At 39.6% G+C, this 26800-nt stretch overlaps 2 protein-coding genes across 3 annotated transcripts in view; one reads left to right on the top strand and one right to left on the bottom strand.

Annotated features, from left to right (window-relative positions):
* Positions 1–1253: 1253 nt before the first annotated feature.
* On the bottom strand, positions 1254–8423 carry LOC149027635 (uncharacterized). Its single transcript, XM_089164370.1, has 2 exons — positions 8280–8423; positions 1254–8143 (listed from the first exon to the last, which is right to left on the bottom strand). Exon 2 carries the CDS (start codon positions 8041–8043, stop codon positions 7273–7275), a length of 771 nt encoding a protein of 256 aa, XP_089020496.1. The 5' UTR covers positions 8044–8143; positions 8280–8423; the 3' UTR covers positions 1254–7272.
* A 1946-nt stretch (positions 8424–10369) lies between these two features.
* FACE2 (farnesylated protein-converting enzyme 2) overlaps positions 10370–26800 on the top strand; it is a 34994-nt gene continuing 18563 nt past the window's right edge. Inside the window, exons 1-6 of one of the 2 annotated variants that reach the window (XM_089164357.1) lie at positions 10370–10611; positions 10697–10908; positions 12386–12445; positions 12652–12864; positions 24822–24933; positions 26546–26617. In XM_089164357.1, coding sequence (XP_089020483.1) covers positions 10714–10908; positions 12386–12445; positions 12652–12864; positions 24822–24933; positions 26546–26617 — 652 coding nt within the window. In that variant the 5' untranslated portion in view covers positions 10370–10611; positions 10697–10713. Of the gene's footprint in view, positions 10909–12385; positions 12446–12651; positions 12865–24821; positions 24934–26545; positions 26618–26800 lie in introns of both variants that reach the window. The other variant, XM_089164351.1, reaches the window with a different exon arrangement.

The following is a 26800-nucleotide window of genomic DNA, read 5'->3' as shown; positions in this document are numbered from 1 at the left end:
GGGAGAATGACTTAAGACTTGCACTCTGATATGATCGTACTCCACGTTCAAACCTGCCAAGAAGTCATATACTCGAATCTTATCAATGTACTTCTTATATGTCGCCACATCATCTGGATTAGTGGGGTGATAATCCCCATAATGATCCAACTATTGCCAAAGAGATCGCAACTCAGCATAATAGTGGGCCACAGTTAGTTCCTTTTGGGTAGTCTCATGAAGCTTCTTTCGTAGCTCATAAACCTGTGCATCATTCCCCAACTGTCCATATGTTTCAGTAGTAGCCTTCCAGATTTGGGCTGCAGTATCAAGTAATAGGTAAGCCCGGGCAATATTTGGATGCGTGGAATTCAAAAGGAATGACATAATAAGAGAGTCGTTTGATATCCATTTATCCTGTAAAACACCTGCGGTAGTGGGTTTTATAGTAGTGCCCGTAATGTATCCAACTAGTCCTCTTCCAGCGCAATAGTCAGGTAAGCAGATCGAGACTATATCAAGTAATTTGTGCCGTCAAATATTACCGAAAGAGAATGAAAAGTGGAAAAATATTCGGATCTAGTGGGAGCAGTAGTATCATCAATAATTGTCATGTTGACAAAATTATCTGCAGTTCTTCAGTCTTCACCCTTTCGAAGTAACAAAAACGTCGCAGAATGCAATAGCCAAACAACTCAGACAATTTTTCTCCTTTTTTTTATTTTTTTTATTTATTTTTAATAGAACTAGAGAAAAAATCTGGTCTGGTCTACTGGTTTTTGGCTAATAGAACCAAAGACAAAAAGGAAAAATATGGTTTGTCTATTTTGGATAATGAGCCAAGAACTGAACCAAACCAAGCTAAAAAAACCGAAACAGAGGTTGAACCCAAAAAACCAACCAAATAAAATAACCAACGATATCTTCTTCCTCACACGCTCACACCTGAAAAAATTGAAGACTTACCTGGTTCGATGGCAGAGGCGATGGTAGAGGAGCAGCGATCGATCAAAACTCAGAAGAAGAAGATAGAAGAAGATGGGTTTGCGGAGTTCTTCTGCTCTTCTTCTTTCCTTTTTTTTCTGTTCTTGGTCTTTTCTAATCGAGCTCAGTGCAATGGAACTTGAAGAACTGCCAGAAAAAAAAGGCGATGGGTTTGAAAAAATTAGGAGCTTCAACAGTGTGCGATGTGATTTCTCTTCTAATCAAAAGAAGCAGCAAGAAGCAGCAAACAAGAGGGAAGCAGTCTGTGAATCGGTTGTTGTTCTTCTTCTTTCCCCTTTTTTTTTTTTTTTTCTTTTCTTGGCCTTCCCTAATCGAGCCTATGTAGTGCAGCGGAACAAAGAACAAAGAGAGAAAAAAGGACGGAACTGCCAGAAAAGAAGAAAGAAAAGAAGGTCGATGGATTAGAACCAGCAGTGATGGTTCTTCTCTTCTTTGATATTTTTTTTCTGTGGTCTTCTTGCAACAGAAAAGATAGTGCGTGAAGAACGAGAAGAAAAAAAACCCAATCGAATTTGCAGCAGTAACTGAAGAACAAAAAAAGATAGTGCAGAGAAAAAAAAAGGAAAGAGAAGAAAAAGATCCTAATCGAATTTAGGCTCTGATGCCATGTTGAAAGAAACGATTGTAGTAGAATGGCTTATTGATCCATGATCTCAAGCCCTTTATTTATAGCAAAGTGGAAAGTAGACTATTACAAGGAATAGAAGTTTACATGAATGCAAACTCTAATTTAACTCCTATACAAACTCTTATTAGACTCCTAATAGAATCCAACACACCCCAAGGTGTCAATTGGAATATACCTTCAAATGATCTACCTACGCTTTGCACAGCAAGGGGTCAACTAGATCAAACACAAGCAGATAACTTATACACCCCTTGAGTTTGCAAACTACTATGTTTACACCCTTTGGAATTTAATCAATTATGTTTACCCTATTTTTCAACTTATATATCATACACATCCCTACTGTTAGAATAATGGGGTCAGGTGATAACTTGGCATCTGTTGCTGCACAATCCTGTTCGTCCCTTCAGCCGGTTGAACCTGCAAGAATGAGCTCTACCGTGGAGGTCGAGTTTTCACCTCCGACGATCTAGTTAGGAATCCGACTAAGGAAGACAAGAAAGTAATGAACAATAATGATTCGAATAGTGATAGTTCTATTCAGCGTACCTTTCTCTTGTGCTCCCTTACCTTTTTATAGGTTTTTCACGTATGAGTTCGTCTCGAACTAAAACATTACTTGGACTACAATACGAACTTTAGTGATTGAGTCCTACTCAAATATGAGTTATTGAGTCCCAGTCGAATACTTTGTCTTCGGTTATCAATTTACTAGGATTCACTTTGTTATCCTGCCTTTACGCTTGTATAACCGACCTTGACTTGGTCTGTTCGACCTGGGTGTATCCGACCTTGTTCGACCTGGGTGTATCCGACCTGGTTCGACCTGGGTTTAACCGACCTGGTTCGACCTGGGTTTAACCGACCTGGTCCGATCTGGGTTTATCCAAACTGGTTCGAGCTAGTTTATTTCTCCCTTATCATCATCTATTTTATTTTCAAAATTCTCAAACTGCCCTCATTTACCCTCAAATCCACTTCAACTTTCAAGGAAAAAGAAAAATAGAAGAAGAGGGGAGGGTAAAGAACAACCATGACTAATTCAAGCTTTCTCACTAACAAGAAGATTTAGCAAGGGTAAATATGCTTTTTCCCATTTTAAAGCTAATTGTGTTAAGCTCAAGGGGAAGTTTGTAATGTAATAAGTTACAGGGGATGTAAATATAACAATTTGCACGTCCAGGGGTGTACCTCTAATTTGCCAAACACTGATCCTTCAGCCTTAATCAAACAAAAGACAAGAATCTCCAACAGAGAGAAGAAAAGAGCAAAAAAAGCTTTTCATTACTCATAATTTGATTTCAGTACTTGCCTCACTTAACAACCTTATATAAAAGACTTAAAAGTAAACTCCTAGTGTAAAGAGGAAAGGCCTAACACAATACTTAAACTATTTGGTAACCTAATCAGACTAAACAAAGTCATCATCTGAATGCTTGAAAGAGAACTACCAACGTCATTTAAACTGAACCACAGGTTGAACCAGTTCAATTTAAAAGAAAAACACCAAAATAAAACTAGGAGTGGAACAAAAACAGCTAATCCCATGTGCAACACTATACTCAAGGTTCATAAAAATGACCTATTATATAGGAAACCATAGGATCAAATGCCCAACATGTATAGAATACCTAACAAAACAAGCTTATTTTCGTAATCATAGACACTGGTTTCCATCTACTCAACAACAGCCAAAAGAATATATGTTACTGGTTTGTGAAAGAAGTTTCACAGCTTTCAGTGCTGTCTCATAAACCTATTTGACTCGCACAACTTCAGAGGTTGCACTGTTGAACATCTTCCTTGGTTTGGAAACATGTACTCATGTGCTGGAACTTGGAAGATCTTTGGTTGGATTAGGATCACAGTATTTTACTAACCGCGTATAATTGTGGATCCATAGAACACAAAGAAAACTTCTAGACAGGAAGAATTGATGGAAAGGCATTTTCATCAGCATCTCAAGCAGTTTTTCATTCAAAGTTTCAGTCATCTGAATATGTTATGTGGATAAATGTAGGAAGCAGAGATAGCTAAGGTGTCATTTTAACTGTAATTTCCATTATAGAACAAGAAGTCCCCACATTCGAATGTCAAGTTGTGTGGGTACATTAGGTGGCCCTTTTTTATTTCTGGAAGTTGGATGAATGTTTCTAGTTGAAAAGCAGTTCATATTCTTGACTGTAGAAGTTCTTAACAAGAAGTTTGCCAAATTATAAACCCAGAACATGCATGATGCATTACCACTTCTTTGTCACTGCTAAATATTTCTCTATCATATTTGAATTCTCGCCCTTCTTTAAATTCAATTATTTGTTTCTCTAATCCGTACTATAGATCACTTCTCAGATCTCGTTCTCTAGATCTTCAACTCCAATAAGGTTGGATTGGATTTGGTCAACTTTCTCAAATTTCTGTACTTCATCCCTACACTCCCTACACCCTCTGCCACCACTTTTACTTCATTAAGATTGGTCCAATTTGATCAACATAACTTCACCCTTTTTCATTTGGTTTGCTCCCCCTTGTTTCAATTAGTTAAAGACAAACTCATAAGATAAGACCAAACTAAGTAATTTCTCAATACGACAAACTAAGTAATTTTTTGCCACAACAATGAGGGCCTTAGGCATGCTAGGCTGCAGCTTTAGGAGGGAAACATTTCCATACTTAGTTGTTCCAATGCTTTTCAATGTCAGGCTTCAATTAGGTTTTTAATGTAATTATGTCCAGCTTAAGTAATAAGGGCATAACAGTCTTTCCTCATAATTTTTATTTCAATTTTGAAGTCTTTAAAGGCCTTAAGAGTGACTACTTCGTGCTTCAATTGTCAAGTCCCAAGTCTAATAGATTTTCAAGTTCTATTTCTTTTTAGGATTTAATATTGTATTTCTTTTATGAGTTGGAAGGCTGAATAGCTATCTATCAGTACTCCCTTTGAAGGAAGAATAAAGAACCAATTAGTTTATGTTATGTCAGCTCGGCTCTTGAAATTGTTGCCTTCAACAATATTGACTACAAATCCCAGCATCCTAACCCTAGAAAACAGCAGGTTCTTGAGTTTTTGGATTCCCTAAAGCCTACATCCAAGCCAATCTACCCATTAGATCATCACCAAACTTAATATGATCATCCCCTCCAAGTTTTGCCCATTTAATACCTAGAAGCCCAAATCCCATCTCAAGGAAGTCACCCCATATCAAGAATCTCCCACAAACTTTTTCTTCTTTTAATCTTATTCCTAGTTCATCCCATGTGAACCATCCTCTGGATTGCTAGATCGTTCCATCACATTGTATTAACCAAAGTTGGCACTGTTCCATCTGAAAGCAACACACTGCATAGAGGCATCTCATACACCCCAACCAAAATTTCAAGAATCCCTTTCTTGGACTCATTTAAGTTGGTTCTAATAAAATCCTGGCTATTTGGCCCCCCATTCAATTGAGGCTGCATCATGTCTTTGTCTAGGTATCTCTGCCTGTTTATAGAATGGTTTTAAAAAATTGAAGCAGCAGGTAAATAAATTTCTGAAGCAGCTTATGCATTTCCATCTAATCTTCTTCATAGGTTCTTAAAAACCACAGAATCTAATTTTCACCTCTTTCCCTCTTTATCTGTAACTAATAATCACTTATTGACCCATAATCTTTTGCTTCTTCATTTAAAAAAGTTGGTTACTCAAATAGTTTTACATGACAGAAGACAATTCAAACCACTTGGGATCTAGGTATTTCCCCAACAAACCAAACATGTAATCACTTTCACCTCAAATATCTTCAAATTTAACAATCTCACAATTCAAAATCATTAATCTTTTGCTCCTCTACGCCCAAAATATCCACATCAGAACCAACTGACATGACTTACCATCATAAATGCCTCCACAGTAACTAGAATCCTTTGTTCCTTTAGGCCCAAAATATCCACATCAGAATCAATTGACATGACTTACCATCATAAATGCCTCAATAGTGACTAGATAAACCAGCCCAGGGCATTTCCTTCCAAGTTGTTTTTACATGTTATCACATTTTGAGGTTCTTCATTTACCTCGTTGCCATACTCCACGAGTCATTGAAGAAGACCTCGACCATATACTTCTTATGAGGAGCACAGCCAAACCAAAATGATCTTTTACCTTACAAAAACAAGCACTTGCAAAACAAAAACTGATCATATTTTGTTTTTTCTTACTCTATAAAGTTGATAGCAGTAAAATTCCTTACTCCTGTTTACAGAGCTCTTCAATCTGGTAACTTTTTATGATCTATTAAAATTGGTTCAAAGTTTTTCACACCCAAACATGTGCTACAGAACAGACACAATCCACCTGGGTTAAACCCTAGCTTCTGATACATTAATAAAACACAAATAGTAGCCATGAATATTAATTCAGATCGAAAGAATTAGAAGAATTAAGGGCAGACCTAAGATAACCTTCAGAGAAAGGTGAGAAAGGATATGTAGCTGACCCTATTTAGGTGGGAAAAGGCTTGTTCTTGTAGTAGTAGCCATGAACATGGGAGTGACACCCAGAATGAACCTATCAATAGAGAAGATAAAAGAAATGCACATTTAGAAAATGAAAGGGGAAATCTAGTTAAGACAGTCAAATGAGTGAACTCCTGTAGAGAAGGCAAACAATATTTTTAACAAAAAGCAAGATTTATCTCCAAAAAAGAGTGGGATGCATTTGTTTGACCATACATTGATGAAGACACCAATCAATCCCACCAGTTTAGTATTACTGTTCCTAGCCAACCACATGTATTCAGCATTAGAATTTTCCTCCCTCTTTAATCGACGCTAAGCTTACAAATTTAAACAGTACATACGGGAAGCAGGTAGTTTAGACAGTGAGACCTGCAGTCTATGAGTTCATTCCCAGATTACTGGCTTTTCATGAAACTGTTAGTTGGCCACCAAATATCGTGAACATACTGTCCACATCTGCTTCCAGCTGAGGATTAATCTTCAGCCAATCCAACATCAACACATTATAAAAAAGAAGATGCTATGAGTACCTTCCTGCCCTGCCCAGTATAGGTTGTCTTTTCCTTGAACATGTAACTTTTTGCAGCCTCCTCAGTCTTGGATGCCATTTTCAACTAATTTAACCAAATCAATGGCATGGAAGAAAACCTGAACTGAAAATAATTGTTTACCAGTATGCAAGTATTGTTTCATGTTCTCAACATGCTGAATGTTTTCATGCAGGGACTAGGTAGTGTTGCATTCAATGAAAGAAAATTTTTGTTTACTTGGCCTACTCTAAAATAGGTATTGAGTAAATAGAGAAGACTTCACGTCTACTTGTGACACAATACTTTACGAAGCCATTATCACAAACATACAAACTATATTTGTAAGGAAAAACTTCCAAAAGTACGACTTCACTGACATTACATATTCCCAAGGAAGCCAGTAATTTCATTTTGAATGCAACACCTTCAAAATTAAGGCCATAAAGGATAAAACAAATCGTTGCCAATCCATCCAAGTTACCTACTGATGAACAATCCACATACGTTGTGAAACCTGAAAATCAGGTTGCCTTTACAAAGTGGGCAAAACAGAATTACAATAAGAACTATGAGAAGGAAGCTAAAACAACAATAAATGGAACTCTCCTATTGTAAACTTTGCAATAATCACTTTCAGAATATCACAAGAAGCGAAAATAACATGTAAATCAGACAGCAAGCATAAAATATCAAACCCCGATGCTCATCCCCGCAAGATGCTAGCTCAACTAGAAGCTGTGTACAAATCCTCGTCGCCCATAGCACAAAAAATGCACCCATCGCAAAAATAATCGCTCCTCCTTGCGGAAGGAACAAGGATAACGCCGAGAAGATCACCATAGGCAGCATACAGTAACCAAGGAGGCTCAAGCAACGGTAGAGATCCAAATTCCCATTGCGGCCCGCCAACATGTTAAAGACGACGTAGAGGAAAAGAGCAGCAACCGTAACCCAACCCAAAATAATGCCGAAATGGATCTTCCCAGAAAGCAATTGAAAGAGGCCGAAAGCCATGAGGAAGAGAAAGGGACCTGATAAGTCTCCATCCTCATGAAGACTGGCGTTCACTCTAAGGGGATGGAACATGGAGATAGTCTTTCTCCAGATTTGACGAGTGTTGATACCAAGTTCTTCCAATAAAGGTAGCTCGTCCTCGAAGCCCGAGCCAATTCCAAACCCATTTCCGCCATAGGAAGGAGGAGGATAGAAGTGCGTCGATGTTGGGGGCGGGGGAGATCCACCACCGCCACCGGCTGAAACATCGAAGGACATGAATGGAAGACTAGGGTTGGCGGAGCGTGGTGGCTGAAACGGCACAGTAGGACCTCGGCGCTGTTGCGTACCGGTGCTTGGATTTCCACCGGACGGAAAAAGAACAGGGGGAACCTTGAATTCTTTCGCCATGGACGAAAGATCCAAGGTGATACACGGCAGGAAGATTCACGATCTAAGTGTGTAGAAGTTGGGAGACTTTCACAATAGATGCTCAAATCAATCACTCGATCTGCAAATAAATTTGAGATCGAGGAGAATACAGGAACAGGTCAAACAAGCAGGAATCAGGAACGAAACACTTTGCAGCAATAGTTTGGAATCATCGCACTATGAAATATGAAAGACGCGTAGAAGGAACTGCTTACTTGTTTCTTGAAAACTTGGAGGGAATGGACAAATCTGACAAATAGTTCGTTAGGGAAACGCAACCCTCTCCCCTTGAACGAAACGGAGGAATTTTCATATATCACAGAGCATTTATGCAAATCATCAATAAGTAACGAAAACTAACAACTATTTGTAGAGAGCTTTAATTTTATTATTATTATTATTTTTTTTTTTTTTTTTTTTATTTTTTGCAGAAGAATATTGCTGTGGCTATATTCGCCAGAATGTACACGTGTCAGCCACGGAATTCTTCCTTAGCCAAATTCATGGATCTGATTGGCCTGGTGATGGTAGAGGAGTCTACATTTTATACTTCAGCTACGCCAATATCTCATTATCTGATTTATCTCGGCTTTTCTGGTAAAAGACATATTTGACCCACGGTTGAAGTAAAAAATAAAAATCGCGAGAACGGTAGCGTTGGCTTCTAAGTTCTAACCCAACAAGAAAGAAAGAATGAAAAGAAAAAGACGGCGTAGGCTAAAAATCCTTCGACTCTCGTTGACTGGAAAATGCTGCTTTTCCAAGTTCCAAACCGGCCACCGTTGAGGACTGCTAGTTGCTACTGCTGGTCAATGATCCTGTTTTGTTCAATACAGCGTCATTGGCCTGCTCTGGAATTCAAAACATCACTGCAACATTTGCCATAGAATCGTAACAAAGTCCTACAAGATTGAGTTGGTTTGGACCTCTAAAATCATGATCTTCATCCTAACTATGCTGATCTGATCCTAACTTTTGTCTTATAGAGTAGAATCAATTTATATTAATTTATACACTTCAACCTCATTCAAACTCCACATCTTCTATAATTTATTTTCCTACAATTCCCTTATAGGATTCTGTCATATGGCATTCAACTAATCCAACGATTACCAACAAACTAGAGTTTAAATAAATTCAAATTTATGGGTGGTGTAAATAAAATTTAAATTTAATTTAATTTAGGTAACCGTTGGATTACTTAAATGCCACATGGCACAATCCTACGAAAGAATTGTAAGGAAAGGAATTACAGAGGATGTGAATCCGTTGTTGTTTGTTTGTTGTCTACAAAGCTTTAGTGTTTGCAAATTGGGCTCATCGCTTAGTTACTATTTTATTTATTTTCACTATTTGGTTTGATCTTACGGCATCTATCTTTATTATAGTAATCATTTAGGGATCCAATTTGGTACCTCATATTTAAGCCCTTAATATGACTTTGCTCATTCTTTTGTAATCAAGGTCAATCCAAGATGAAGTGTCTAAGTTGTCTTGGCTCTACCTTGTAGGGTTAGGATCAAAAGACTATACTGGGTTATTTAGAATCGAAATTAGGGCTTCACGATGCCTAGCCCAATCAGATTCCCATTTAGCACTTTTGTGGAGGGATTCATGTTCATCCATCATAGCCTTAGTTGCGCAAATGCTCTTTAACATAGTGCATGTATGTGATTTGTTATAATTTGCATCTATCAATATGTGAGTACAAATACTTCTTAAATAAGTCGTCAATGCACCTAGTGGATCAACAGATTTTTATCAAAATTTTTATTTTAGTCTATATGCTTAGTGCAAGGTATTATATCATTTATATCTAAACGATGTGTATTCGCTATGCGACATAGCAATATCAATGCCTTCATAATACCATATAGTAATATCGATTGCAAGGTACATACTGAGAATAATAAAGTCTAAAAACCACCAATACTCATGGCTACCAAATTGGATAGGATATCACTCTCCATGACAATGATAATTCAATGTACTTATAAATTATAATAGTGTTATATTTAGATTTGATTTTTTTTCTTAATTATTTATTTATGATTTTTGTTTGAATATCCCTCCCCCTATTGTCCGTGCCCATTTTGGTCATTACGAACATCCTAAACATCATCGCCGTGGCGGGAAATTCAGCATTGAATTTTGCTCATTTTATTTTTATAGAAGAATTTTGCACATAATTAATCCAAATTTCTCTATTTTTTTATTGCATAAGGAGGAATTATTATAACGTAGGACCTGTCGCATCGGAAAGTCCCAAGTCCCAAACCCTCACGTGCGTCTGCGTAGGCCGAAGCTCGTCTCCTCATTCCCGCGTCGAGAGGGAATGGATCTGAACGATTATTTGCATCCAATCAGAAGAAAATAAAAAGTATATTCCGACAATCTTTCTACATTACTATCTTATTTTTCCCACTTGCAGTGGTCTCTGTCTCCAATACTGTACATAGTCAAAGAACCTGGAAAGAGCGGAGACCGGAGAGATAGCCAAGCAAGCTGCCTTACGTCTTGAGTCCCTGGCTCTGAAGAAACGATAAGGTATCTTTTGGATCTTGACTGATTCTTTCTTTGGATCGAGTTCCTGTCGTCTTCATGGATGAATCACCATTTGGGGAATTGCCAGTATTTCACTCGACGGAAATGGAGGGCTACGTTCCGAAACCAGCTGCGGTGCTTGCATGTGGTGCCATGACTGTCTTCTATGTTGCGATTCTCTACGCTCCTAATATTATCCTTCATCATCCTGCATCCTTGAATAATTTCATGATCCGAAGGTTCGTTTGTGCTGGCATATCCACCATTGTCTCCATCTTCGTTTGTGCGCTTATCCTACCTGTAAGTTCTGTACCCTCTTTTTACTTCTCTCCCAATTTTCAATGATTTAGTGATGCGATATTGGCATTACCGCATTAGTGCATTGTATTACACAATAAAGATGAGATTTACGTTGTTTAACTACTGGCACGAGGAGGATGAGTCCAAGTATCGGATAATTACGTAGGATCGAACTGTTTATCCCGGGAAATGAGTTCGGTGAGTCTTATAATGGAATTGCAAATAATTTTAAAGATGATGAATCTTACGGCATAAGCTTGAAATCTTGGAATCAATGAAAGACCTAGTTCATTTTCAATCTTTTGTCTGAACAACCATAGAGGAAATTTTGAACACGTGTAACAGAGCCTACCCTCTGAACTATTTCTTCTAGCTTTTGGAAAGTTCGTCTGGCTGCACAAAAATCATTATGGATTCTTCTGTTATCTTTGGAGGGCAAGTATGTAGTTTGCAAAATTGGATTGATCAAAATAGCTGGTTATGTTTAAAGGTTTAGCACAGTGAATTTGTATGTATACCACAGACACTTTACTGACAAAGACAACTCTATTATGCATTGTGCAACTCACTTGGTGTTGGCTACCCATACAGCTAGTGAGTTTAACTAGAAACAATATCATTTTTCATCCATCAAGCGTTATGGATATAGACAATTGGAGCTAAATGATAATCTCTCAAGCCCTAGAAACATTTTGGAACCATGGCCCCATCATACAATACCATACTGATCCTACATGAGGCCAGTTTCTTAAACTGGAATGTACTAAGACCTTAAAAGGATCCTGGTTTTCTCTGTTTTTGAAATTCCAATAATTGGAAGTGAGAATTTATGAGGGAGCTTTCTGATCCCATATGTTGTGTTAAGCCAAGCTATAAGTACTGTTTAGTTGTCCTGGGAAAGCTCAACCTAATGCGGAAACATGAAATGGTAGCTCCAGAGGATCCTTGTGGAATCATATGGAGGAAAACATGGGCTTAGTATTCTTTCTCATTCTCAAACATTTTTACATCCTTTGGCAAGTCTAAACTTCCCTAATCTCCCCCAATCACTGTCTCATTTTAGCATATTATTCCACTGTTAGCAGGTCTAAGAATCTAACTTTGTACATGCATTTTCTGTATTAATTTGTCTAGGCTTGCACAAGTGGTCGAGTGTTTGTTGATCGCTGTCATCTTGCTTTATGGATAAAAATGTGTTAGAAGTGCTGTCTAATGACTTTAATTGGTAAAAATGTGTAAAGGATTTTATCTTTGTGCATTTACTACTAGTATTTTTACCAAAATACCCTTTTCCTTGATCTCTTATGCTACCCAGGCAATGGGTAAGAGGACAAACAAAAGCTCAACTTGGTTATGATTCCCCTCCCCCTCTCCCCACTTTATGTTCCCTAACCTTTTTTGTTTGATATACATGCATTTCACTACTTATAGCTTTGTTCTGTTGTATAAGTCCTGACATTCTTCTGATTATTGCCAGATGAGAAGTTTGGAGGCTTCATCTGTACTAGGTGCTTATGGCATTCGATTGGACCATTTGGTTAGTATTCAGTACCCAAAGTTCCCTGTTCTGTTTCAATTTTGTTCTTGAATTTCTCTATGTAGTGTTAATTGATTGAGTCAGGGATATGGTTACATTTAGTTTTTGATAATTGGCAAATCACATATTTCTATGGTATGCAGATTGGAAAAGGGTGAATAATTGCTATATCTGCCTGCTGAAATGCAATTTTATGTATGAAACAGTGGCATGCTCTGGTCTTTCCTATTTCATTGACATCTCTGGTATACACTGGTTCTCTCGTCTCTAAGTTTATGTCACTGGAGTTCTCATGGAACCAACATGAAGTTCGTGGTGAAGGCTCTTTGTCTGAGTACGTAAAAATTGCTTCCCGAAGTTTTCTTGAGAGATGCTCTGCAATGGCGTCCAATGTTTTGGTTTGGCGTAATTGCTTAGTGGTTTGTATTACTTCCACTATAACATCTTTGTAGTACCTAAGTTGTTTCCCAAACTAAAATACCTTTGGCTAAGTAGGCTAGGAGGATATTATTTTCTTCTTGTGTCTTATTGCTCCTCAGATTTCTGTTTCTTTTTATGTCTGCATGATATGATTTGAGTGTGTAATTGTAAATGTTTATTCAATTTGTACCACGATCCAGTTGTAACTTCTAGCCAAATTGTTTAAACATGCTCTTTGGTTTCTACAAATGGTGAAACAGTTAGGAATTTTTAAGCTATGTTCAATGGTGAGGAACAAAGAGGAGGTTATTTTTCTTGTTAATCTAAAACTAGGTTTGCTAGCCTTCCCCCCTAAAATATAGTGGCAGGTCAGCTATTTATGGTTTAATGTTTGGATGATGTAGCCTCAAGTGAATGAGGGCCAGTTCTTTCAAGATCTTAAATGATCAACAGTGAATAAACTAGGGTTGACTGAATCAAGTTGCTGTTTAGGGCTAAAATAGAACTCTGAATTTGAAATTGATCTCTCAAACTAAGGCTTCTTTTCTGATTTATAACTATGGAACTGACTTCCCTTTTATATTCTTTGTTTCTGACTTGCCGATATGACAAATTGCTGACCTGAACTTCTGAAATATGGAAATTAGGGTTAGGGTTTAAAGGAAATTCAAATGGGCCTCTGTTCAGGGGTTGTTAGAAATCCTGGGTAGGGTATAGGTGGGACTGATTTAGAATTAGGATGTTATGGTGGAAAGTAAGAGTTATGGAGCTAGGGTGTAAGATTACTGTTTCAGAATGAGGGTTTTAAGGGGTTTCTGCCAAAACTGATTCAGGCCCTTGTTTAGGGTGAAAATAGTGATATAATTCAGGTCCGATTGATTAGGTTAGGACCCCTGTTAGTGGATATTTTGGATACCCTGAATGGTGGATTCTTCCCATATGGATGTTGGAGTTCGGGGTTAGGTACCAAGGGTCTCGGACTAGGGTCTAAATACCTCTAGGGTAATGATTTTAGAGGTCTTAGGTTAGGGCTGTAAGGGGTCTAGGGTTAGGTTACAGATTAAGAATTAGCATTTTGAGGGTATAGGACTAGGGTTTTATAATTTTAGAGTTAGGGTTCTAAGGATGTAGGGATACGTTTTCACATTGTTAGGGTTAGGGTTTTAAGATTAGGGTTTGGGAGTCTAGGGCAGCAAGGAATTAGGGTTTGGAGGGGTGAATAGTGCTGCAAATGGGATTAAGTATCGCTGGAGGTAGAAGGGCCTGCAGTGGGGTGGGATTTTGATTGAAGGTTTGGGAATTATGTACTGTAGGGTTTGTGGAGAAAAGGAGAGAGATGAATGGGGTAGGGTTTGTAAAAACAACAATTAAAATATGGAAGGTGAATTGGAATCAGTGCTGACTTGTTACTTGCCTGTAACACAGGTTTGATAATGGCTGAGATCTTGACGGGGTAGTGAAGGCAGGCTGCAAGCATCCAGGGAGAATCCTTCAATGGAAAACCATAGTTTGTGTACTCGATCACATGGAGTTCCTTTACCACTGTTAAGAAGCTCTATAACACCTTCCTCTTAAGCAGCAACAGTCTCTTCATTAATTATATTCTCAAATCTGAATCTGTTGCATACACAGGCCTTGTATTTATAGCCTAGAATTGACTTTCCTAGCTGTACTAAAACAGAAACTAACTTGAATTTAAATGGGACTTTTATTGCTGACATACTAACCTAGGCAGGACTATTTACTAATGTGTATCAGGCCCTTGATAAGGATTTTTTTTTTTGAAATTGTATCAGGGCCTAATAAGGTCTATTTAGTTAAGGTACATTACCCTTGATAGACCTTTCTTTATTTGAACAAAATAAAACCTATTTTCGTACTTGGCCTAAAAACTAAACTTAAGCTCCCATAGGTGATGTAAACCCGATTTTATGCTTAAGGGTTTTATTGATGAATTCCCTAAAATTTAGGGTTTGCCTAGAATCTTCCAGTAACTAAGGCACTGTTTGTTTGAAGAATTTGAAGTGGGGTGGGAAAAGTAAACTTTTCCATTAAATCCTAAATCATGGTTTGTTTGGTACAATGGGAGACAATGAACAGACAAACTCCCTTAATTTAGGAAATCTTGTCTGCTGACGTGACATCCCACTTTTCCCACCCCATCTCATTTTAAAGTTCTACATGTTTAATGGGATTTTGTGGGAAAGGGAGGAAAATGATAAAAGTGGGACCCACATTTGCAACTTTTCCACAAAATCCTTTCCTTTCCGTTCTTGTTCCCCCACCCCACTACAAGTGGGTCCTACATGTTTATTTTTCGCACCCCTTTTTATCTTGTAAACAAACGAAGGGTAAAACAATAACAATATGGGATACCTAAGGGCTGCTCTGAAATCAATGGGAGTTGAAAGGAAACACTAGGGAATAATAGATGGGCAAGCTTCCTCAAACCTCTCCCACCTCGCCTTTGCTGATGATCTCATGATCTTCTCCAAAGCTGACCACCAATCCATCTCTACTATCCTCTCCTCCCTCTCTTTGTTTGAATCCCTTTCCGGCCTTCGGGTCAACCTCAACAAATCCACCCTCTTTCTCTCTGGTGTCTCGGATGCTACCCGAGCTTCTCTCCTTCAGCTCTCAGGGTTTAGCCCTGGCTCATTCCCTGTGTCCTATCTTGGTCTTCCTCTTATCCCCGGAAGGCTCACCCGTCATCACTGCTCTCCTATGCTTGACCATATTAGAAAAAAGCTTCAGCTTTGGAAAGGCAAGCTTCTTTCTTTTGCTGGGAGAGTGGTGCTCATTCAATCTGTCCTCCAATCTTCTTACCTTTATTGGAGTGGCATCTTCTCTATCCCCAAATTCATCATCCAGGCCATGGAGTCTCTCTTCGCTGCCTTCCTCTGGAAAGGCCAAGAAATCTCCAGATTCCTCCATCCCATCTCCTGGGAAGCTGTTTGTCGCCCCAAATCTGAGGGTGGCCTTGGTATCCGACGTATCCTTGATGTTAACATGGCCTGCCTCCTCAAGCTTATTTGGAAAATTGCGTCCAAGCATGCCTCCATCTTGGGTCTCCTGGGTCTACTCTTACTTTCTCCGTCAAGACTCCTTTTGGACTGTTTCCTGCCCCTCTAATCCTTCCTGGATCTGGAGGAAAATCCTACTCCTTCGACCCCGTGCTCTCTCTGCCATCTCAACCGTAGTCATGAATGGTTCATCCACCCTTTTCTGGCTTGACCCTTGGCATCCGATGGGCATTCTCTACAACCTTCTTGGTCCCCGCGCAATCTATGATACCCGCATCCCCAAATCTACCTCCCTGGACTCCTTCATCTCCCTTGGGGAGTGGGCTCCTCTCCCACACCCTAGTCTCTCTCCTTTTTGGAATGCTCTCCCCCCGATCCTTAGCCTATCCCGTGACACCTCCATTTGGTCCCCATCTCCCTCCAAAGCATTTACTACCTCATCCGCTTGGAATCTCCTCCGCTCCCCCCATCCCCCTGTCCCCTTGTCCCACTTGGTTTGGTTCAAAGGTCACATTCCCCATCATTCCCTCACCCTTTGGAGAGCCTTCAACAATGCCCTCCGTACCCAATCCTTCCTCATCAACCGCCACATCCCTGCCAACCCTCGATGCATCCTTTGCTAGAATGGTTCTGAGGACATTGACCACCTATTTTTCTCCTGTCCCTTCTCTCGTCCCCTTTGGGATAGAGCCCTTGCATCCATTTGGCCCCGTTCGAGGCGTTCACATGGGTTTGATCGTGATTGGCTTTGGATTTCAAGGAATTATGCCGGTCTCTCCATCTGCGACCGCCTTGGCAAGCTAGTCTTTTGTGCCGCCATCCATCACATTTGGTGGGAGCGCAACCTTAGAAGATGGACCACCAAATCGCGATCCCTAGATCTGATTTGGAAAGCCATCTTCTTTGATGTTTTATCTAGATTGCTCTCCCTCCCCCATCCCCCGGTTGATGACAGCCCCAGAAATAGGTTGATTGTTAGCTTCTGGGGCCTCAGCTGCTCCTTCATCTCCCCCTCTTGAGTTCCCTCCCCCCCCCCCCTTTTTTTCTTCTTTCTTGTTTGCCCTTTATTTTTCTGTTGTGCCGATTTTGTTTTTTAATATATTATTCATTCACCCAAAAAAAAAATAGATGGGTTCTTATGAGATGATGGGAAAACCTAAATAGTTAACAAATCTAAATAGGTTGGGATTAATTGGGAGAAGGGAAAGTTTTGGTTTTCAAAACAGAATGGGGTTTGAGAAGAGATGTAATGATGGATAGGGGTTGGGTGTTTGCAAGGGAATATTTCCTCCTTGATCTTTCTTCTTCTTTTTTTTTATAATTATTTTTTGATTTTCTTCTTCTCTGCTTTCTGGTTCTGCCGCAAGGAAGTAAGAGGCAGAGAGAGAGAGAGGGCCAAGAGGTGTGGAGGGGGTGGGGAGGGGCGGGGTAGAGTTAGGGGTGATCGTAAGGGTTAGGGGGAGGGAGTGGAGTTTCATGGGGGTTGGGAATTGTTGCTGCCAGGTCATGGCAGCAAGGGGGAAGGGCTAGGTGTCTTGCGCAAACCGGGGGGGGGGGGAAGGGCTTGCCATGGCAGGGGAGGGAGGGGCTGGGGGGAGGGGTGCAATGGGTGTTGTTGGGGAAGGAAGGTGAAGGGGTCTGCTGCTGTTCTTACTTGTAGCCTGCTGTAATTCTTGAAGAAGAGTGCTTGAATGCTTGTAGATGCTGGAGATTGGAAGATGAATGCTAGACTTGAAGAATGGTGCTGATCTTTGAAGAAGAACTTAATTTAAAATCTGCTGTGGCCCCCTTAAATACGAACCCACGGTCCTAAACTCAATAGCTCTTGTTCAAATAATCAGACTTAAGGAACACAAAGAAAGAATGGGCTATTTATAGCCTACTAAAAGACCCTGACTCTAAGTTGGACTCTTTTATAGATTAGGATCCGTTTACATTACATCACAACCATCCAAATAAATATTAAGAGATCTAATGGAATCTCCTTGAAAATAGTTTCCCCCTAAGACTTGAACACTAAAGGAACTATTCTTGTAAATAAAGACTATGGAGAATCTTTTTTTTTTGGATGAATAAATAATATATTAAAAAATAGATGCACATACATCAAGCCCGAAAATTCGCAAGGCTAAAGAGTAAGAATAAAGCTAAACGGGACAGGACCCAAAGAAAATGGGCCGAACAGAGGCCAAAAGAAACTATTTTGCAGAATTTTTCTTTTTTTTTTCTTCTTCTTCTTGGAGGAATTGAGACCAACCAGGAAGTCTTCACCGAAAGGGTTGTGCCCTTTAATAGGACAATTACTCCTTCTACACTCAACATGATCAAAGTCATGCGTAGGAGGGGAGAGCGGAGAGTCAGGAGCGGGCTCAATAGGGGATAATTCACAGATCACAGAGTTGGAAACGTTAGTGTCGGCTGGAGAGACTAAGGTCCGGGCTTCAGAAGAGAAGAAAGAGGGCTTGAGAGTTAGGCTAGGGGGAGAGCCACAATCAAAGGAAGACGATGGGCCAAGCAAGTTAGAAATGAGGAGAGAACAAGGAGGGGGGATGGCTTGAGGATGGATAAACAGGGCTGATTGGGAGAGAGGGGTAGAGATGCTAGGAGAAGAGGGAGAAACGACGAGGGATAGCAGAGAGGAGGCAGCGCGATCCACGGCTTTACTTGTCAAGGAAGGAGGAGCTGATAGGTTAACGGAGGCGTGATCAACACGGATCTGAGGCTCTTTACCAGCTTTAGAAGAGTCAGGCGGATCTCGATCAGTGTGAGGCAGATCATTGTAGATAGTATTTGGCGGAACTCGATCTATGTGTAGCAGTTCGTCGGAGCTAGAATCAGGTAAGACGACAGGACCAAGAGATGCAGAGGGCATCGTCAGTGTGGTTGCAGGGTCAACAGAGACCAGACTATGGCAGGAATGGTTCATGACCTCGTGGGAAGAGTCAGGCACCACTGACGGCAGAGTTTTGGGGAGACTTCTTCTTCTACTGTAGGTGTTTGCAATCACCGGAGGTGGAGCAGTCATCGGAGAAGAGACGGAAGACCTTGTAGCATAAAAAACAAGGTCCTCAACAGAGATTCCCAGGGATTCAATCAAGGATTGAGGAGGAACTCTGTTGAACGGCCCAGCCGATAGAAAACAATCGCCAGGGATACCACCATCATCTGTCAAACGGTCTTTAGAGATGGCGTCGGAGGCGGCAGTAGGAGTAGGGATTTCCGGCAAAGTGACCTTTTCCAGGAAATTGATTGTCCTTCGAGGGTCTTTACCAACCTGAACCATTCTCTCAGATGACGAGGGAGAGTTCTCGCGATGAATTTGAACTTCGGAAGATGCAGATTTTTGAGATGAAGAGGCGCAGGAAGCATCTTCATGACCAAAAGATGAGCACCGATTATAGCGAAGAGGCACCCAATCATAGGCAATTATTTGTTCATATTTCATGCCATTATCATCAGCAATAGAGACAGTCGCATGGAGAGGTTTAGAAGCAGGGAAATCCACACACAAGCGAGCATAGGAAAGCCTTTCCATCGTGAGAGTCTTTGAATCAGTGCACAAGGGTAAGCCGAGAGTAGAACCAATGCGACTTAGGTAGTCACAATTCCAGAATTCAAGGGGAAGACCAGGAAGGCTGATTCACAGGGGAAGAGAGTTGAAGTCAACCCTGCGGAGGGGAGAGGAGGGAGACCAAGGCTTGATGAAAATTTGGGACATGCCCACAGACCAGGGAGATCCATCTAGAGCACGGAACTGGCAATCAGGGGAAGAGAAGTTGAAGAGGAAAATTCCAGACTCTAGCAGGTAATTATCCATGAGCCTAATAGCTTTCCATTGCTTTGCAAGTGAATGTTTGATTATGTTGAGGGGTGGGGGAGGGCCCAGGAATTGGCCGATGATAGTGGCTTTCCATCGATCAATACCAGGGGCAGTGGAGGAAGATGGGCAGTGAGCAACGGGGGAGGGGTTGAAAGAGGAGGGGGAGGGACGAAGGAAAGATTTAGATTTTCAACGGAGGAGTCTTTGTTGGTGAAAAGAGAGTTCCAAGGTTTCTGGGGAGAATTTGGGGGGGTCAACGGAGGGAGCAAGGAGCACAGGGATTGCCGGCAACTGAGACAACATGGTTCTCAGGTCACCGGCGACAAGGGAGGGGGGGGAGGGGGAGGGGGAGGGGGAGTCAAGCATCACCCAAAGCCAAGGAATATTAGCTAAGAAGAAGAGTAGCTGGAACCGTCTATGGAGAATCTTATCTTTAAAGAAAAGCCCCAAGACTCAAGAACTCTTATTTAACTTAAACTAGACTTCCTAACTGACTGAAACTCTTCAATAATTCAAAATAAAAATCTGAACATTGGAATTATCCAATTATTAGGGCTTGGACTGACTAGGATACCCCTCTAAGAGGATTCGGCCAGCCCTAGGTGGGCCCTTTTTGGGTGGCCGTGGTGCCTATTCCAAGGTTTCAGACAAGGGGAGATTTTGTTTCACATCAATAGGATAGGCCCATGACCACATAAACCTGCTGAACAAAGGCCCCACACCCATATCTATAAACCCTAAGTTGATTTTGAAGGGAAACTGACCAATTTGGTGCCAGGTCTGCATCATTGATTCATGGCTACTTTGAACAAAAACACCCACAATGGTAGTTCGGATTCGCACTAATATTAGATTGTATGCTGTTAAAGGTGATTGTATTTTCACACATCTAAACATGCTCCAATTATAAATTGACATAAATGATAAGCAATTTCAATTGACAATGAAGTAAAACAGTAAACCTTTATTAAGTATGCATAAGACATAGTTAAAACATGCGTACATACACCAATGCAGTAGTCAAATATTAAATACAACTCATGTGCAAACTGTGCAAGAATTAGAGTTTACATGACAACTTTGATTCATAGGAAACTGAAAACCAAAGAAATCCTCAAGATTATAGACTAATAGAAACTGTTATGCTGGCTATCTTAATTCCACTGTAAGTCTGTCGGAGTCAATGTGCAAATCCCACTGTAAGTCTGTCGGAGTCGACATGCAAATCCCACTGTAAGTCTGTCAGAGTCAATGTGCATTGCATTGTGATTGTAACACATACAAATCCTGCGTCATAGACTTCGAGAAGAACTGAACATAATTTGACACCATAGACATGTATGTCACATCATCAATGTATTGGAAGGTAAACCATTCCAGGATATGGGTCAATTGAAGAAAATACTTCAATCCTGGTGTTGGGAGCTTCAATCCACAGTGACCACTAATTTACCAGAGCTTTGTCGAGTCTTCCCCTTGATTTGAGGTGTACTTTGCTCAAAATGGTCCAAGAACCACACTTGGGGAAATGAGGGCTCTGTCAAAATATCGATTGAGATCTCAATGAGATGGTTCTCTTTTTCTTTTTTACATTTTAGTCCCTCGGATTTCCTAAATCTCAATGAAGGTCCAAAATTTTGTACATTTTCACTTCAACCTCCCATCTTATGTCAGTTCAAGATTCTTAAAATCTCTTCGAAGTTTCACTAGATTTCATATCCTGGTTAATGGGTTGCATTGTTAAGTCAAATTCAGTGTTATTGGACTATATTTTTGGTGTATTATTCAAGTCTCTATTAAAGGGATTCATTTTTTCTGCATTTAGATCCAGTAGATTTGAGAAGTTTGGTTTCTATAAGCTAGTGTATGGAAACAGGATTGCATATATTCCAGCCATTCGATGTCCAGCACTTTTATATTTGTCTGCCTGCTAGGATTTAACTTCAATGATATAGTTAAACTATCCCTTTGTATGATGTAAACTCATATTTAGGACTAAGGGTATTTTTGAAAATTTCCTAATTCTAAGGGCTGCCCAGGAATTCCAGCAAAGAGGAGGGATGACTCCGGGTGTTTAGGGTATTCCAGAGCTTTGAAAAACCCTGATGTAATAGAAATTCAGATCTGCACTTTACTAAAATTAAAACTAGGGCTTGGAGGGAATTTCGACTAGTGTAGGAAAGGAATCTGTCTTGCTATTCTGCAGTTTTTGAACTGGTTTTCTTGCTATTCAGCAACTTCAGAATTGATGTTAGTGATCTGGATTATAGGATATGATCAGAATTTTAAGCAGATTCAGATTTCAGAATTTTATAAATCTGCAAAATTTTTGTAGGGAAGAAGAAGATAAGCAGAATTTTCTCTAGACCAAGGAAACTAGGCTGAACTGGGGAAATTACGGTGGAACTAAAACCTAGGGCTAGGTGCGATCCTAGGGAAGGGAAAAGAAGGCTAAAGGGACTGGGGAAGAGGGTTTAACGGGGGGTGGGGGTCTGCTGCTAACGCAGGGAAGAAAGGGGAGGGGAGGGGCCAATGGAAGCAAGGGAGAGAGGGTGCAATGGGGGTGGTGAGGTCCTTATGGGGCCACGCAAGGCAGAGGAGGGTGTGGAAGGGTTTGCGTGAGAGGGAGGAAGGGGGAAATGGGGCTGGGGGTGTTACTTGTAGGAAATTTGTGAATGATTGTTGGCTGCTTGATGATTGCTTGTTGACTGCTGGAATGGAGAAGACAAAGCTTGGACTTGAACAATTTCTACTCAACCAGGGCCTGCTCAACTAGGAAACCCTGATTCCAAACTCAACAATTTTATTAATCATCAAAACTGAAGAATTCCAGAGAATACTTGACTATTTATAGCCTTTACAAAGAAAGAAAAACTTGACTCAAACTCTACTAAGACTTAGAGACCAACTTAACTACCACCTAAATAAAAGACTTCTTCTTGAAATAAAAGACTACCTTATCTATTAGTCCTCTTTAGGAAAAAAAATGCCTTACCTAAGTAACTCACAACCACTAATACAAATCTTAAAGAACTTCTAAAAGATAAGAAGCGTCTTTGTTAAAGAGTCTTATCTTATCCATAACCTAACCCATTCCAACACAACTCAAATTAAGAAATTACAATGGACTGGAACTCTTTCATAATTCACAAAATACTAACCCAAATAAAGAAATAAAAATAGATCCATAACCCCTTGGATTGAGGTGGTTCCAGCCAGACCCATCTTGAGCCCTAGAAGGTCTGGAAAAGTGACCTAAATACCCTGGGGTATTCGGCCAGCTCTGTATTGGGCTTTTTTAGGCCCAATTATAGGGGGGTCAACCTTGTTCACATCAATGTATCTACCAAATTATGAAGTTAAGCCAAAATTGAACTACTAGAACTGAGCTAGACATAACCCAAGTACCAATTCTTATTAGAGAACTTCTGTTGACTCTGATATTCGGGAAATATAGATAGGGCATAACCAGAAATATACATCATATAACCATCCAAAAGACTACCATAAGGACTCCATATGGATGATTGTACTGAGCACATTTACAAGTGGTTGTTTTATTGAAAAATGAGAATATCAAACTTCAAATTTAAGGCGGTATTTTTTTTCCTGCATAAATCTCAATGAGCTGCACAGGATTTTCTTCAGGAAGCTGAACTACTAGTATAAAGAGTTTATAATTGCTTGCAATTATTAGTAGTAGTCAATGATAGGGATAGATGAAATGCACTTGTGAATGGTCTTGGTCTAGAGTCAACATGAGTAACCACAATAACATATTTTCTTCCCCTTTGTTAAATGAATGGTTTTTTTATTTAGCTGTAGAAAAAATATCTCACAATGATTCCATGAGGTCTAATTAAAAAGTTTATCAAACATCAGTGATTTAAGAGATTCACCTGTTATCTTAAACCTTAAATCTCCAGTATCCTGTGGTTTATGTGAAATTTCCCAACAAAAATAGTGAAAAGCCCAAGTTTGGGGGGGTTTTCAAACCAGAGAGGCAACTTCTATCAAGTTCAGCGAGATATGTTAAAGTTTTGGGTTGAAATATGGTATATATACTTGGGTAACCAGGCCAGCTTCGACTTAAACAGACCGGGTTTGAAATTTGGACCAGATCTCAGGGTTGAGATGTTTTTTTTTAATGTTTTATGTATACAAGGCATCTCAATTCCGTGGGCCATGAAGTCAAAACTGAGATCTTGTACCATGGTTGCTACATTGTGATACAGTCGAGATAGGTTTGAGTAGGGAAACAGCCTCTCCACGAAGGGTAAGGTTGCACACACTATGACCCTCCCCAGATGCTGCAGTGGAGGGAGCCTTTTGTACTGGGTACATTTGTCTTTTTATTATGTATACACAAATCTTCCCTATTCACTGAGCTTCTGTTTTGAGTTCCATTTGGAGTTAAAAGCAGTTGACATTTTAGTATTAAATTGGCTGCTTTTAGAAAAAATGAAGCTCCAAAAAAGGCTTTAGGAGTTGGTTCATTTTATGTTGCAGTAAGGGAATATGGGATGAGGTGGCATAGACACATAAATATGCAGGAAATTCGTGCTTCTATTTGTGTTTATGATGTGTGATATGTTTCTCTGCCTTCTAGATCTAATGGTCAAACCTTACCTTGTTTATGTGAACATTCTGCTTCTTAGATCTTTTTTATTTTTTATTCTTAATGCTTACCCTTTTTAGTGAATAATCCTTTTCTTATAACAACAACTCAGCCTTATCCCAACTAAATGGAGTCAGCTACATGGATCCTCTTGTTAGTTTTACTTTAGGAAAACATTAGTCCTACTGCATGATTTTCTCCATCAAATCATTTGTTCTGGTTCTGTTCTTGCCTGATTTCATATTCATTTTCTAGTTGAGCCTGTTAACTGCCTGCTGGTGTGTGTGTGCATGCTTCAGTTCTTTTACTGTGGTCTGCCATAAGAACAAAGTTTCTTTGCCTATCTGCCTGCTCAATTCCACCTAGAAAGCATTTATTAGATTTCTCAGATGCACAAGGTAAAAGATAGATGGAGAAAAGGGGGGGGGGTCATCTAGTTTTCTTTTTCTAAATGTTATATCATCTCATAAATATTTATACTGCTTAATTGAACAGGCACCGTTAACAGAAGAGGTGGTTTTCAGGGCTTGCATGATACCTTTACTTCTTTGTGGCGGATTTGGGACATACAAAGTCATGTTACTCAGTCCTATTTTCTTCAGTTTGGGTAAAATTGATTATTTCCTTTTCTGAAATTTTGCATATCATGTCTGATAAGAAATTGTTCTTCACTTGCGTTCATGAGTAGGCTTGTCACTTTGGGTCATATCCTGAATTTTGACAAAACATTTGCTTGATCTTAGTCATTGATATTATTTGGTGCTATAATCTTCAATGCATTGAGTTGGTGGCACCAAGGCAATTTTCTAGGTCTCCAAGACAATGGTCCTCAAGTTGACTAGGCATCTAGGGGCCAAAAATCATGGAGGAAAAAAGGGAAGGGACAACGGGAGGAAAAATTAGGAAAAGGGTAAGAAAGAGGCAAAGGATACATGCCTATTTAAAGCAGGCATATATATTTTATTTCTATACATAACACAAATAATATTCTATTTCTATACATAATTAACTTCTCAACGTTACATGTGGGGTGAAAATCATATATTTAAACTCACCCTTGGTATTATGCACACCTTTAGTCATCTAGGAGCCATGATTGGTGTGTATACTCTTATGATTGATGGGATTGTTATGATACTTTGTGAAGTGGATTGGATTCCAACTGGAAAGATTTGTTGAGTACAAGTGTAAAACTGAAATAGGAAATACGTGCAGTAAAAGAAAAAGTGGGCAGGGAAAGAGTGCCCCTGAGGAATCCAAACAGAAAGCTACTCGACCCCCCTCCCAGGGAAAAAAGCACAGGTCCAACCTTAGCAAACCCCCCCCCCCAAAAAAAAAAAAAAAAAGAAGGAAAAAGTAAAAAGGAGTAAGGGTTATCAGCTGATCTAGGAACCCCATGCCTGTACGCTCATTGCTGAGTTTCTCAGGAATTTCTGGCAAGGGAACCTTGTTTTGTCTTTAAATATAATTGCTTTATTTTTACTTCCTTTTTAATTGTTTTTCCCCTTTCTGGTTTTCTAATCTCAAGTTACTGGTAATTAGAGGAATTGATGTTGTAAGACAAAATGATTTTTCTGACAAACTTTCAGGAGCACTAAACTAACCTAGTCTTGCATGATTTCTACTTTCTTGCACAGTAAAGGTTTTTATTTGTTTATTACCTAGTCTTTATGAGCTCTTACATAGGAAATATGGTGAAATCCCTGTTTGTATCAAATGTATTGTTGGCAAAGCTTCTATTTTGAACTTTGAGGTGACCTTCCTCCAATTATGGATGTAGTTCATTTCTTTGCTTTACCTTTTCATTTGTCAACATGCAGACTGTTAGTCCTCTGTTGTGCATTATGTCGGGCTTGCCAACAAATATTTCTCTTTTCTCTGACAAACTCCTTTGGGTTCGAGGCCCTTCATGAGTTCACTATTTTAAATTTCTTCTCAGATTAGAACTGATATCTGTGTTTCAGGAATTGTCATTTTTTGGCTTTATTTTTACAGTGAATATGATTGTTCATTTGTATACTCAAGTTTAATCATGCTTTTTAAAGTAAGACAATGTTGAAGTGAAAATATTTAGCATCCTCAAATTCTTCATCCTTATCTTTGGTTTCTGCTTAGTTGTAGGCATACACAAGTAGAAGAATCTTACTGTATTTTTTTCTTAGCATTTATATGCTGTTGGTTGGATTCCTGGTGCTTATTTCATTATCATTACTTTGCAGCGCATTTAAACCATTTTCTGGAGCTTTATTTTCATAAGAAGTATAGCTTCATGAAAGCTTCTATGATTGTAGGTACGTATCACTTGTACTGCTGTGTCAATGATCTGACTTGAATTTCCTTATGAATAGTTTGTATGTGTTATGATGTAGCCTTAGATTGATAAGAATCAACAAAGAACCAATAAACCCGGATCTGTTCTAGAACCCCTTAAAGAGGGAGAACTCGGGTTATGCTTTCAGCTTCGGCGAATTAGG

Source organism: Hakea prostrata, chromosome 1 (genome assembly GCF_041222555.1).
Source record: "Hakea prostrata isolate BN-2017 chromosome 1, UWA_Hpros_2, whole genome shotgun sequence".
NCBI lineage: Eukaryota > Viridiplantae > Streptophyta > Magnoliopsida > Proteales > Proteaceae > Hakea > Hakea prostrata.
Note: the sequence above shows the minus strand (reverse complement) of the source record. Positions and strands in the feature narration are given on the sequence as shown.

Excerpts from the sequence above, each read along its gene's own strand:
- LOC149027635 (XM_089164370.1), bottom strand. The coding sequence starts at position 8,043 with ATGGCGAAAGAATTCAAGGTTCCCCCTGTTCTTTTTCCGTCCGGTGGA.